Here is a 13,107-nt window from a genome sequence, read left to right on the forward strand (position 1 = left end):
ACAGTGAAAAGAATGTTTGATACTAATAGATTTTGGTTGCACTATTAATTCTTACTTAAGTTTTAGTTATAGTACATTTTCTTAGCTCAGTCTGACCTTCTTTACCAAGTCTATTTTTAAGGTAGATTTCTAGTTTCTTCTCTACATGGTGCAGCATTATCTGTGGTGTTGACACAACTTGTGAGATCATTAAATTTCTTAAAAAGGAACCACTCTCCATCTAAGAGATAAAATACATGCATCATCTGGACTACAATTCCTACCAATTATGCAGTTACATGCTGAATATATTCAGGGAGTAGTATAGAGCTATCAGGGTTTCTCTTTGATCAATCTCCTATTAATATCCTGCAGTAGTCCCTGCAGGGCACTCTGATATGCATATGGAAACAATGCAGAAAACAGTATCTAGAGACAGCTGCACTGATCTGCCTGACCATTAATATGGGTATGGGCTTCTCTTCTTTAACAGCAGGTTAAAGAGTCATCCCTCAGATTCCAACCCTGCCAAGCCTCAAGAGTGGGAAATCAATACCCTTCACCAAATCAGGAAGTCTGTCATGACTTCAAATACCTCAGAATCTAAAAACAGTTTTCAGTAGGCTTTGTTATCAGAGAGACGCTCTTTGAAATAGAATGGAATACAGCCTTTGGGCTTTATCTAAAAAACAAAGGAGATTTGGACCCCCTCTGTGACTCCATATGGCTCATTGGATTCTTCACCCAAGAAATTCAAGGCTGAGACCCATCAGGCTGGAAACAAGAGAGCGGAGCTTGGGCTCTAAAAAGCTGCAATTAAAAAAAAAAACTCCCTGGACCCATATGGGGTGAAGTAACAAAAAACATTCTTGACCTGACTATGCCCCATTTTACAAGTCCAATAAGCATGACCCGAATAATTACAAAATGCTTGCTAGAAGCTTGGCATGCAAAGAAGCTTTTTTTTGCTGAGAACACCATACTGCTTAGAGAATGACGAGAATACCTGCAGTATTTTTTTAAATTTATACACAAATACCTCTATTTATTCATTTGTTTAAATAATTAATAAATGTGACAGCTAGTAAAGAACATTTTTTAGAGAAGGTGCATCTTCCATTAGAAATCACAGTACTGTAAGTCTGTTTTGGAAACTGATGGTTACATCACTGATGATACAACATATTAAAAATAAAGATGATCTAATCTGTTGTTATTTTAGGCTACTAAACTCTACTTGAACTTTGCAGTAAGTCCCGTACTTTCCCTAAATATCCCATTTCCAAAACAAACTGTACAATTGTATGGAAGCTGGACTCACACTAGTGACTTTGCGGTAAATCTGAGCAGCATTCTGACACTCAGAGTAGGGATATTCTGAGGTGGCCATCTCAAGCATACACATGCCAAATGCGTAGACATCCACTGCCTCGTCATAGTGCTCCTCATACATCTCTGGAGCCATGAACTCTGGAGTACCTGAAAAGAGAGAGAGAGCACCCAATGGATAAATAATTTATTTCTTTACTATAGGAACCTTAAATCTGCAATTCTACATTTTTAAGTCTCTTACCTATGACGCTCTTAGCAAAGGAAGCCGCCTTGAGTGTCGCCAGTCCTAGATCCCCTATCTTAACCGACCCTGTAGGTCCAGTGATAAAGATGTTATCACATTTGAGGTCCCTATGGATTATGGGAGGGGTCCTGGTGTGGAGAAAGTGAAGGCCTTTCAGGATCTGTCTGCACCAGCTTCTTAGCACCTTGGGCTTCATTACCTTGAAGCGCTTCAGGTAGCTGTGAAAAGGAGAGAGAAACATATTACCTGACAGACATAGAAAGGCTGACATTTCCTTGACACATAACAGACAGGCGTTAAATGGTAAATTCACTTTTCTGTGGTAGAAATAGTTGTCTGACTATGTTTTCTTTCCACTTAATTGTTGGGGGAGTTGCCCTTACAATATCTGCCATTCACAATACTCACGTTTTTAGCGTTCCTGACGTCATGAGCTCCGTTACTAAAACAATGCACTTCTTCCCTTTAAGGGGTGACTCCCAAAAGTCATAGAAACGGACAATGTTGGGATGTTGAAGACCCTTCAACATCTCTGCCTCCTCCTTAAAGCGCTGGCGTTCCACTTTTGACAGCTTGCGATCCTAGAGAATAAAGCACAGATGCAGCGGAGAAAGAAATAGTAAATACACCGCCCTAATTATAGATACTATCACATATTTGTTTCATAAGAACTACCAGATGGAAGAGGCCTTCTCCTTCAAGGCACATTTCAAATTCAAATATCCAGTATGGTTTAGAAAGTTGGAAAGAAAGACTAAGTGAGAAAGAGGTTAGTCTCTGAGCTATATACCAGTCTTTAATTGGACCATATGTACCATATATCAAAGCTGACAGTCTGCATGTTGTGTGTGGGTAGACTACAGATCAGTAGCTTTCTCAAATAGCAGAAAGATTCATCATGCATGGGTGTGATATTTGAAGTATTTTTAAAGTGTAATATCAGTGACCTCTTACGTGTTGGTTTTATTATATCCAGAAACACTGAGTCAATATAAAGAGACGTAAAAGGGTGACAAACAACAGTGACTACAGGCGCAGAATGAACCCAGACATCAGCGTGGTCACACCCACCACACACTGCAGCTAAAGGCTACATACTGTATGTCATCTCTTCCATCTTTCTCCATTTCCTTCACTTCCTTGCTCTCTCTCTCTCTCTCTCTCTCTCTCTCTCTATCTCTCTCTATCTTTCATCCTCTACCTTTTTCTCCCTCCCCCCATATCTGCAATCCGTCTCCCTCTCTGCACCCTTTACACCAACCACTCCCTTCTCCATCACCAAACATCCCCCGCATCTCCGGTAACTGCTCCCTTTCGATCCTATCCCTCTCCAATTTACTGTAGGGCTGACCCCACTGTGAGGAGAAATCGCTTTAGGTGGAGCCACGGGTAGCTTTACTGCTATTCCCCCCTTTTTTTCCTCCTCCTGACTACAAGAGCAAAGGACTTACGTAACAAACACACATGTGAACTCAGCACTGAGCATGGACTAGAAGCGCAACCCCACCCCTCACAGCGACGGACGACACTGATGGTGGAATGTGATGAACACAACCTAGCGAGATCTAATCTATTTAATTATTCAACCACAGTGAACTCCCTGTGAGATGAAATGGCAAATACATATTCTGACTAAATAGCCTTAAAAATTAAAAATGAAGCTGGATGTTCAAGAGTGGACTGATAAGATGATAAAGCATGGGGTGTGTTTGTGTGTGTGTGTGTGTGTGTGTGTGTGTGTGTGTGTGTGTGTGTGTGTGTGTGTGTGTGTGTGTGTGTGTGTGTGAGTGTGTGTGAATGTGGCATATCAGGTTTTGTGTGCAAGTGTGTGGGGGGTGGGTATTTTCACTGCACTCTTCCGAAGCCTATGAATAATTCAGTTCTGCAGAGAACCCTTTCTACTGAGGCGAGCTGAGCAATAGGAGGCATGGGCTGGGGCCGCCCAAGTTGGGCTGGGTTGTCCCCAAGTGCTCTTTGCTGCACAGGAGCAGCACGTGGTCTGAATTGTACCTGAAACAAGGGTCTAAAAAACACAGTCAGAGAGGGCACAGAGCCTAAAACAAAATTTTAACCCTTGTGCACTGCAGTGTTTCCTCCCTTTTAGGTGACACTCCCTTTTTCTTTCTTTCCCCTACCTCCTCCTCTCATCATCTCTGTTCTCATCTTTCCAGGAATCCCGCCCCTACAGCAGGATGATCCCACCACCACCATCACAGAGTGTTCCCCAAATCCCAAAATCACACACGCGCCTCCATTTGTTCTCCCACTTCAGTTTTCCCTCTGCAGACACTGGGGCTTCTGCATAATTCAGAAGCTACATGTAGGCTCAGAGGTGTTGTGCACAGCATGGTAAGATACACAGACAGATACATACAGACACACTGAGACGCTGGAAGAATGTCACTCCCATGATACGCAAATTCTCGCCACCCCCAAGACAAAGGATATCACAGAGGTATCAATATACAAGACTGTAGTTACTGTGAGGGATGTGAGCTTTTAGCAGGTGTGACTCATCATTACATTATGAATCAACACGGAGCTGCAAACAGATTATCTAGTGTTTGTGTGCATATATGAGGATCTTATCGAGTCTGTGTGGAATACTTGGCACACACACACACACACACACACACACACACACACACACACACACACACACACACACACACACACACACACACACACACACACACACACACACACACACACACACACACACACACACACACACACACACACACACACACACACACACACACACACACACACAGGGCAACAGGGAGAGAAAAATAGATTGTGACATTAGCAGGAAGCAATCTATAAAGCTGTGCTCCACTCAGCTGCCACCCACTAAATCTGTGTGCTGAACTCTATTAGTTCCACGGCTCCAGTGAGCTCATATAGCAAAAGGGACATATCAGAAGGAGTCACCAAAACAGTGGGCCTCAGGGCGCAGCAGGGACCAGGTAATAGATTAAAATATTGGTCGTGGGAACTGCACAGGACACTATACCATGTAATGGCAAAACTATGTGTTCAAATCAGGTTCCTGGCCTAATGTCACATGCTGTCTTAGCTGCAAGTTGTCCATCTAAGAAGAAGGCATCCGTATTGTGGACAGATGTCTATCAGCTCTGCTACTTTACCTGAGATTCGGGTGGTATGTATACATATACACAACATAGCAGTAAGTTACAGTTGCTAGTTAGGGGAGTGAATTGGTTTATATAAAAAGCTCCGACTGTTCCCGTCAACTAATAAAATAATCAGCAATGCTTAATATAACCATGGGGAGAGCCTGGCACAAACACTGCTGTAGTTTAGAGATTGAATTACACTGAGGCCACCTATGCTGCAGAATGTACAGTATGCACGGGTAGATGGTATCACTCCAGCTGCCTTACAGTGCCAGAAAAGTACATATTTTTGTTATCCAGTACACTTCCTATGTCTACTTTTAAGTACTCACATTTATCTGGGTACTTTTTAAAAATAACACATTTTGAGCTTCTTGCAGCATACTGGATAAAGAAAAGCCTAGAAGCCTGAGTAGTGTACTCAGCATCTCTAATCAAGCTTTATTATCAGCTTGTCAAACTCATGCAGAGAATTGAGAAAACACACATAATGCAACATAACTCTGTCAAATAATGAGCATCATGGTTCTAGGAGATCCTGCTCTTCAACACACACAAGTACTAAGCTAACTGTAGAAAGCACTGCAAGCATGTCAAATGATTTAGGCTACCATTAAATTGGAATTTCGGCCATAAAAAAGAAACTAAACTTGACACGTCGGATGGATTTTTATACAGAACTATCTGAGAAGTCTTCCTTGGAAACTGTTTGAAAAAGGGCAGGTCTTTAAAAAAACGAAAAACAACAACAACAAAAAACATACTTGACAGCTGATGAACTAGGGTTAGGCAATGTCAATAGAATAGTGAATGTCAACGTCATGGAGCATTCAGCCTTGTCACCCTCGGAAACCGACGAGAAGAGAGAAGATCAGCGTCACCAAACATGACATGACACTGAGCTGAAATGAAACAAGTGTCCATGAATTAGGAAAATAACATAAATAAATACTGCATTTTGCTGTCATTTATGGTCACGCTGAATAAACAGCCAATAAGATTAATTTAATCCATGTGAAAGATAGACAGAAGACGGGGGAGGGGGCACTTTTTTAAATCACTATCAATTCTTCCCTAAGATGGTTTCTGTCATCTTGCCGACTGGCTCCAAATGACGTCACACAAGCAAGATGGCAGCTCCCAACTCATGCAGAGAATTGAGAAAACTCACATAATGCAACTTAACTCTGTCAAATAATGAGCATCATTCATGTAAAATTGGTTCTAGGAGATCCTGCTCTTCAACACACACAAGTATTAAGCTAACTGTAGAAAGCACTGCAAGCATGTCAAATGATTTAGGCTACCATTAAATTGGAATTTCAGCCATAAAAAGAAACTAAACTTGACACGTCGGATGGATTGTTATACAGATCTATCTGAGAAGTCTTCCTTGTAAACTGTTTGGAAAAGGGCAGGTGGGTGGGTGGGGTCTTCATCTTGCCAACTGGTTCCAAATGACGTCACACAAGCAAGATGGCAGCTCCCAAAAAACAAGATATTTTGGCTTCACTTTTGCATAGCAGTAGGAATTGGTGACACGTCGTCCATATTTATATACAGTCAATGTTATGGACACACACACACATAGTCTATGCATAAGTGTGTGTGGACAGGTGATCCAGAAAAACATAATTTCACTGACACCACAATGATGCAGCTTGTTTTTTTCCTGCACTAGTTGCACTTTTTGCTTGATAACAAAAACAAAACTTCATCAAGTTTAAGCAGGTTACATCAGGATGAGTGTCTCCTATTGATTATCCACTAACAGAATCAGACTTCCCCTAGAAGGAGGGGAGTTGTGGGGCTGAAGAGTGCTGAGGCAGGTCTCTGGAGCATCAATTTAAGAGAGATATCCTAAACAAGCAGACAGACACACACACACACACATTTTCTCATGCAGAGAAAATGTATAAACACACAAAAAAGCTGAAAACTCATGCAAAGTGTATTATTAACATAATTAACTTTCATATTCCCTCTCTCTTTCTGTCTCCAGTTCTCTCTCTCACACACACACACACACACACACACACACACACACACACACACACACACACACACACACACACACACACACACACACACACACACACACACACACACACACACACACACACACACACACACACACACACACACACACACACACACACACACACACACACACACACACACACACACACACACACACACAGTTGTCTGTGAAATAAAACCACAAAATGACTAAATCAAAATGTCCCCTAAATTACAGAAATAACAGTCTTTTACTGTTGGCTTAATGTTTGCACACAACAGTGCTGCTGGGTTCATAAAAAGAGAAAAAAGGCCTGTAAGAAAGTACAGAGGCAAAGATAACAGGCTTTATTCTCTACTGAGAAAACTATAGGAACATTATGGTTTTGGATTATGACTTAAATGGGTCGAAAAAAAGGACGAATCAGCTGACCTTTGTTACCACCTTAATGGTAAAGCTAAGGAAAAACAGTCTGTCTTACCTAAAAGTCTTTATTCCCACACTACGACTGATAAGACCAGAAAAGTTTGCAGGTTTTTGTCGAATATTCAAATCTCTAAGATCAATAAACCAGTGAGATCCTCAGACAGGGGAGGTGATTCATTAGTAGAGTAAAAGGTTACAACATTAGTCCTACTTATGGCAGCTAAATTACACCCTCAACGTGGTCTTTTTCCATAGCTTTGTGTTCCTAATTACAATTTCCTCTTTCTCCCATTAACTTGGCCTCATCGTGATCCTTGGATCAGATTATCATTTAGGATTAGCAACAATAGTGTGACAGGGATTTGTATTCAAACAACTTGTCAACAACCACTACTACTGTATAAAACCTGGAAAACTAAACCCTGTGGACTCAATATGTGTCACAACTGGATAATGAGATTTAGACAGAAACTATTTCAACTCAGGATGTACTTGTAAAACAAATTAGAAGTGGACTCTGTTGAAATTAAATAAAGATAAACTTTACAAATGCTCAACGCGCAGAGATTTATCTTGTTCTCACACACACACACAGAGGTGGCCATAATGAAACCATAGTATAGTTTTTTTAACACTGCAATAAATAACTTAGCTTCAGTCAGATTGGCAAATGTCATGATACTTGGATCCAGGACTGTAGGACTTTTCTCTTTACTTAAGGTCAGAGTACTACAAAACACCAACCATACAGCTGTGTCCTATTACAACTTATTTAGACATTTCAAGTGTGAGGATGTTTGGAACCACGGGACATGAAATGTGGTTTCCAGGTTGAATGACGTATGTTAAATTACTTGGCTACACTCTGCACCCACATCCATAACAGCAGATGATTATTGCAGTGCTTTCACTGCTGTAACAAAAACTGGTGCAGGAAGAGCCGCGAGCCAGCAGGCTGCCCGCAGCTGAATTGTGTCCCATCAATCATGACTGCAGGAGGATTTGGCTGGCAGCTGCTGGTCACTGTTATCTCCATTTCAGTGTTACAGCCATGCCATGCTGCCCCTCTACACCCAGGCTCTGGTAATTGGTCCAGTAGCGCTCAAGAGTGGCTCAGTAAACTGTTTTAAACAAGGAATAGCTGGTGAGACTGATGCAAGGCTAAGTGGAGAGCAAAAATGTCATGTATCATCATGCCTTGTCAAGGAGGAGCCTGAAAGACAGGAACACCATCCAATATGACAAGCCATTACTGTTTAAATCAGCTCTTTGACCAAACGACTACCCTGCTGCCTGGGTGTGAGCTAAGAAAAAAAACGATGGGAAGAGATAAGAAGAAGCTATGAGGAAGAGACGTATGAGACACCACTATGCTGCCGGAGCTATCAGTAATCAGAAAAAAAACAAAAAAAAAACAGGAAAAGAGCAAAGCATTATGTCACAGCTGCACTATTGAACTTTCAGAGGACCATACTGAAAGGCACTTACGTTTGTTGCTTGGGTTTAACAAGTAAATAAGTTAGTCTGACTGATTGTGCACAGGAGTTAGCCAACATGGATTAAGGCATACAAACCTTCTCTAAACCTCTTTCCTGTCACAGTCTACATGTGCAAGCTGACAAACAAAAGACAAAGAAAAAAAAAAATTGGATGGCTCCTCGTAAGACTAATGCTGCTTATGCAATGAGACAACTGCTGGGTGACGCTCGTTCTGATCCCATCTTTGTTAGGAACCTGAGTCTTTGGAGGCCGACACTGATATCAATATTTGAGTTTTACAAATCAGATAAAGACATAAAATATATACTTTTTTAAATATTATGTTTACACACACACACACACACAGTATGTTTTAACAAGATTGCCATACATTTACAAAAATAAATATTTTACAAGACTGAGGAACTAATATAACAAAGTTTGGAATTGTAAACGTTCCTGTGATTTAAAAAAAAAAGATAACTATAAACAAAATAGCTAAAAAGGCTTTAAAACTAAATCAATATGAATAATGGCCTAATATATAGTACTGCAAAAAAGTTTTAGGCACTTTTGATGTTTAGATTTTATTCTATTATTGAATACCATCAGGAAGGCATCCGACTGGTCCAAATTTTAGTATCCATCATCACAATGACCCCACATTTGATTTAGGTTTTTTCCTGTTTACTGCAATTTGTAAGAGGTTAATTTATAAATAAAAATGATTAATTGTTGGGGTATTCAAAGTCTGAGACTGTTGGCCTCCCCTCAGACAAAGCTTAGAAAAAAAGTGCCCCCCTCCTCATTCCTCTTGAGTTTAATTGCTAAGTTTTGCTCGATTCTTGGATGCCTATGGGGCCATGGGTTATTTGATCCCTTAGACACTCAACAATTGAGCCAAGATAGCCTGATATTGCTGTTTGTATAAACTTCAGACTACACAAAATACATTAAAAAGAGTTTGTCTAAGGCATTTATTAGTTTTTATGACTCTAGGAAAGTGGGGAAAAAACAGTAAAATTCCCCAAAACTACTGTATCTCTGAACTTATTTACCCAAATCACACATTTAGGCAATTCTACAGGATCTCCTTTTGATAACTAATGTAATAAATAATGTAATATTTTTTCACTTCCATTCACTGAGCCTCCCCTGAGACAGTTTGGAGCCCCCATGGGAAGGCACAGCTCCCACTGTGAAAACCTTTATTGCATTATTTTTGAAAGCATCCTCACTTTACTTTTGGTGCCTAAAACATTAACACAGTCCAGTACATACACATATTTTATTTGCATAAATGCTAATATATTTACTGATCTTGCTACTTCTTTGATAAGCCAATTTGGGCTTTAACTTGTGATTTTCTTCATTACGTATTAACTATTCATTATTTCTTCAATTAATAAATAATTTAGGAGAAAATGCTCATCATAATTTCCTGGAGCCCAAGCTGACATCTTCATACTGCCTGTGTCTGCCAACCAACTATCCAAAACCTAAAGACATTCAATTTGTAACGATATTATACAAAGACAAGTAGCGAATCCTCACATTTGAGAAGCCGCAGCCATAGAGTGTTTCACATTTTTGCTTAAAAAAATTATTATTACTACTATCATAAATGTTGGTAATTCATTTTCTGTCGATCGACCACTCATTTCAGTACTAAAGCTAATATAGTATCCGCTGATTAAAGCTGTGAAAAGCAGATGAAAAGCTGAAGTACTGGCTGGGCTATAATCTCCTAAAAGTAGAAACAGTGAAATAGACACTGAAGGACGTCCTGAGGTGTTCTAATGATTGTTGTTAATAAAATAAAGATAAGCCACGCCCATAGACATAAAAATTAATACACTTATGAAATAAAACATTAACCTCCAGGGAGAAAAAAAACAGAGGCACCACTTCACAGAAAATTACACATATCGCCACAAATGAGTGTGATAATTGTCTAGGCCATCACATACTGGCTACAGTCGATTGATCAGCAGACAAAATGCCTCTCTATAGTGATGCTAGAGCCCGAGAGCAGACCTAAAGCACCATAATTAACACTGGTCTCGTAGATAGTCATTTCAGAAGTGCTGAAACAATTAGTTGATGGATGAGATGATCAATTCACTATTAATACTATTTTTGTATTATTTACATACAATATTTATTCTTTATTGTGATTCTACAGTCAGCAGCAATATCAAAATAGGCCATGCTCTTCTTGGTTTTGTTAATTTCTAATCACAGAGGCTTCATAGTGAATAAAAAGCAGCATTAACCTGCGTATTCAGCACAACCTGAGGCACGACAGCTGGTGATGACATCCTTAACACACACACACACACACACACACACACACACACACACTCACTCACTCACTCGCTCTCTCTCTCTCACACAAACATTAAACATCCACACACAAGATACTCAGGCCCATTGTAAAAACTGTAGACTAGCTAATACAGTTAGCTATGAATAGCTGTGGTGCTATGATACCCAGGGTGGAAATTTCACCCATCTGTTCAGAACTTGAGACAAATATTCACAAATGTGCTTGATGCCCACATAAATGACTAAGGCCTAATGAAGCCAGCACGGACTGGTGAGAGCCAGAAAGCGAGAGAGTGGAGGGTGGGCAGTCTCGCACATGTGCCCCTATTCCCAGATCACTGATGAGGAGGGCTGGAGCTGCGACAAGGCAGAAAATAGTGGTTTGCTGGCTAGAGATGTCCTGAGCTGAACTGGGCGGCCGGGCCAACCCCTCCTTTGAGCATTTTATCAGCCGCTGCAGTGTGGGGGCACAGAGCCAGTGAGACAGCCTTGATGCAGCATAATACCCCGACCCAGACTAAACACCACACAGGCAAAACACAAGCAAGGGTTTTTCCTATACTCCACAGCCCCTTTACCAAAATCTGACCTGGTCATCAATAATAAAACTTTTTTTTAAATTTCAAGAACCTTGTGTTAAATCCATCACTGCCAACTCTAAGTGCAACTAGTACTCTAAGGTTGTCATAGCTATGCAAGTGTAGCAGCATGACATGCTGGCTAAAGAGTGCCGTAAATTTGTGCTGTGCTGTGACTGCTGCAGGGGGGAAGAAATCAGTGATGGAGGAGGTATTCAGAGTAATAGTTTTTATAGACCAACGGATTTACCCGACAACATCGAACATGTTTGGTAACAGAAAGATAACATCTACACTATCTGTTGCTGCACGCCCTATTGAGGTATTTGTCATTCAAATTTCAAAACACAACCATGTGATTCTTTTTTTGGACTCACAGATGTATTTAGGCGGTGCATATCCGAGTTGTTTTTCCATTTCATGATCATTATAAACAGATGAAGGAAACACATCTGAACACCAACACTTGATTCAACAACTCAAGCGGGGCTGTTTGGTCACATCAGACACAGCACCAACAACAGGTCATGCATGTTACGACAGGAAGCAGTTTTTTGTCTTTGAAACTCACAAAAACATGATACATCTAATATACTCGATAAATGTTTTCCCTTTGCTCCTGCACCGTGATGCATGTACCGCCTCCACCATCTTTGTCAAAAGATATGGGCATTCCATTTACCATAGTCATTGGACTGCGGTTCAACAGGCTTCTTCTTTGTTGGAATGTACTCTTCCTCATCAATGTCAATTGCCACCTTGTCAACCTGTTTACCTTGACCAACCTGTGCTTGAGCAATAATTTCATCAGACAGCATCAGCTTGAAGTCAAAATACTGCAGGCTCCCAGAGACCTGGTGGTCTGCCCTATACTCGATTCAGCCGTTTGTGGCTACTATGTCAATGAAATGCATGACCATAAAGATGGTCCAATTTCTTGTGCGGCTTGACATCAGATGAAGCTGATCATATGGTCGCATAAATCAGCTCCACCCCTGTTTTGTTGTACTCAGGCACAACAGCAAGTTCGGGTTAGGCACAGTGACATGGTGCTTCTCTTTCACTAACCATCTTATGCAGCTGTCCTGTCCTGGCCGCAGTTCTGATGGCCTCCATTGTATGTTGGATAGAGATCCAACATACAATGGAGGCCATCAGAACTGCCTTATTATCCTGGCACTTTGTCTCACCAACCTCAAGTGGTTCAGATGTACCACTTCTTTGTTTTTGTAACTTCGTGTCCTCTGACTTTTTGACATGCACAGTGCATGTTCTATTTTTCAAATTTGTCCCTGTTCACAGGAGACTGTGCCATCCGAGCAACTGCATTCCCTCCGATTCTCAGCTGCTGGTCAGTGAACCCATTCCAGTCCTTGTAAACTTTAAAATCCAGCACAAGGCTGTCGGGATTGGAAAGCACAAATGCTTTCAGACATGTGGGATCTGGTTTCCCTGGGACAAACCAGACAGGACACTGGTCTGTGAAGGAAATCATTAGTACATCTACACAGGCCTTCCCTGATCTCGGCAGGCTGAAGCAGCCTGGTTGCACTGTGTTAAAGAGAGGTCTCACCTTTCAGA

The 13,107-nt window shown here is 40.9% G+C and overlaps 1 protein-coding gene across 1 annotated transcript in view; it reads right to left on the minus strand.

Annotated features, from left to right (window-relative positions):
* Positions 1–13,107, minus strand: part of LOC133987472 (serine/threonine-protein kinase WNK2) — a 46,434-nt gene that overhangs the window by 24,204 nt on the left and 9,123 nt on the right. Inside the window, 3 exon segments of the mRNA XM_062426857.1 lie at positions 1,301–1,458; positions 1,553–1,773; positions 1,964–2,136. Coding sequence (XP_062282841.1) covers positions 1,301–1,458; positions 1,553–1,773; positions 1,964–2,136 — 552 coding nt within the window.

This window comes from Scomber scombrus, chromosome 10 (genome assembly GCF_963691925.1).
Source record: "Scomber scombrus chromosome 10, fScoSco1.1, whole genome shotgun sequence".
Lineage (NCBI taxonomy): Eukaryota > Metazoa > Chordata > Actinopteri > Scombriformes > Scombridae > Scomber > Scomber scombrus.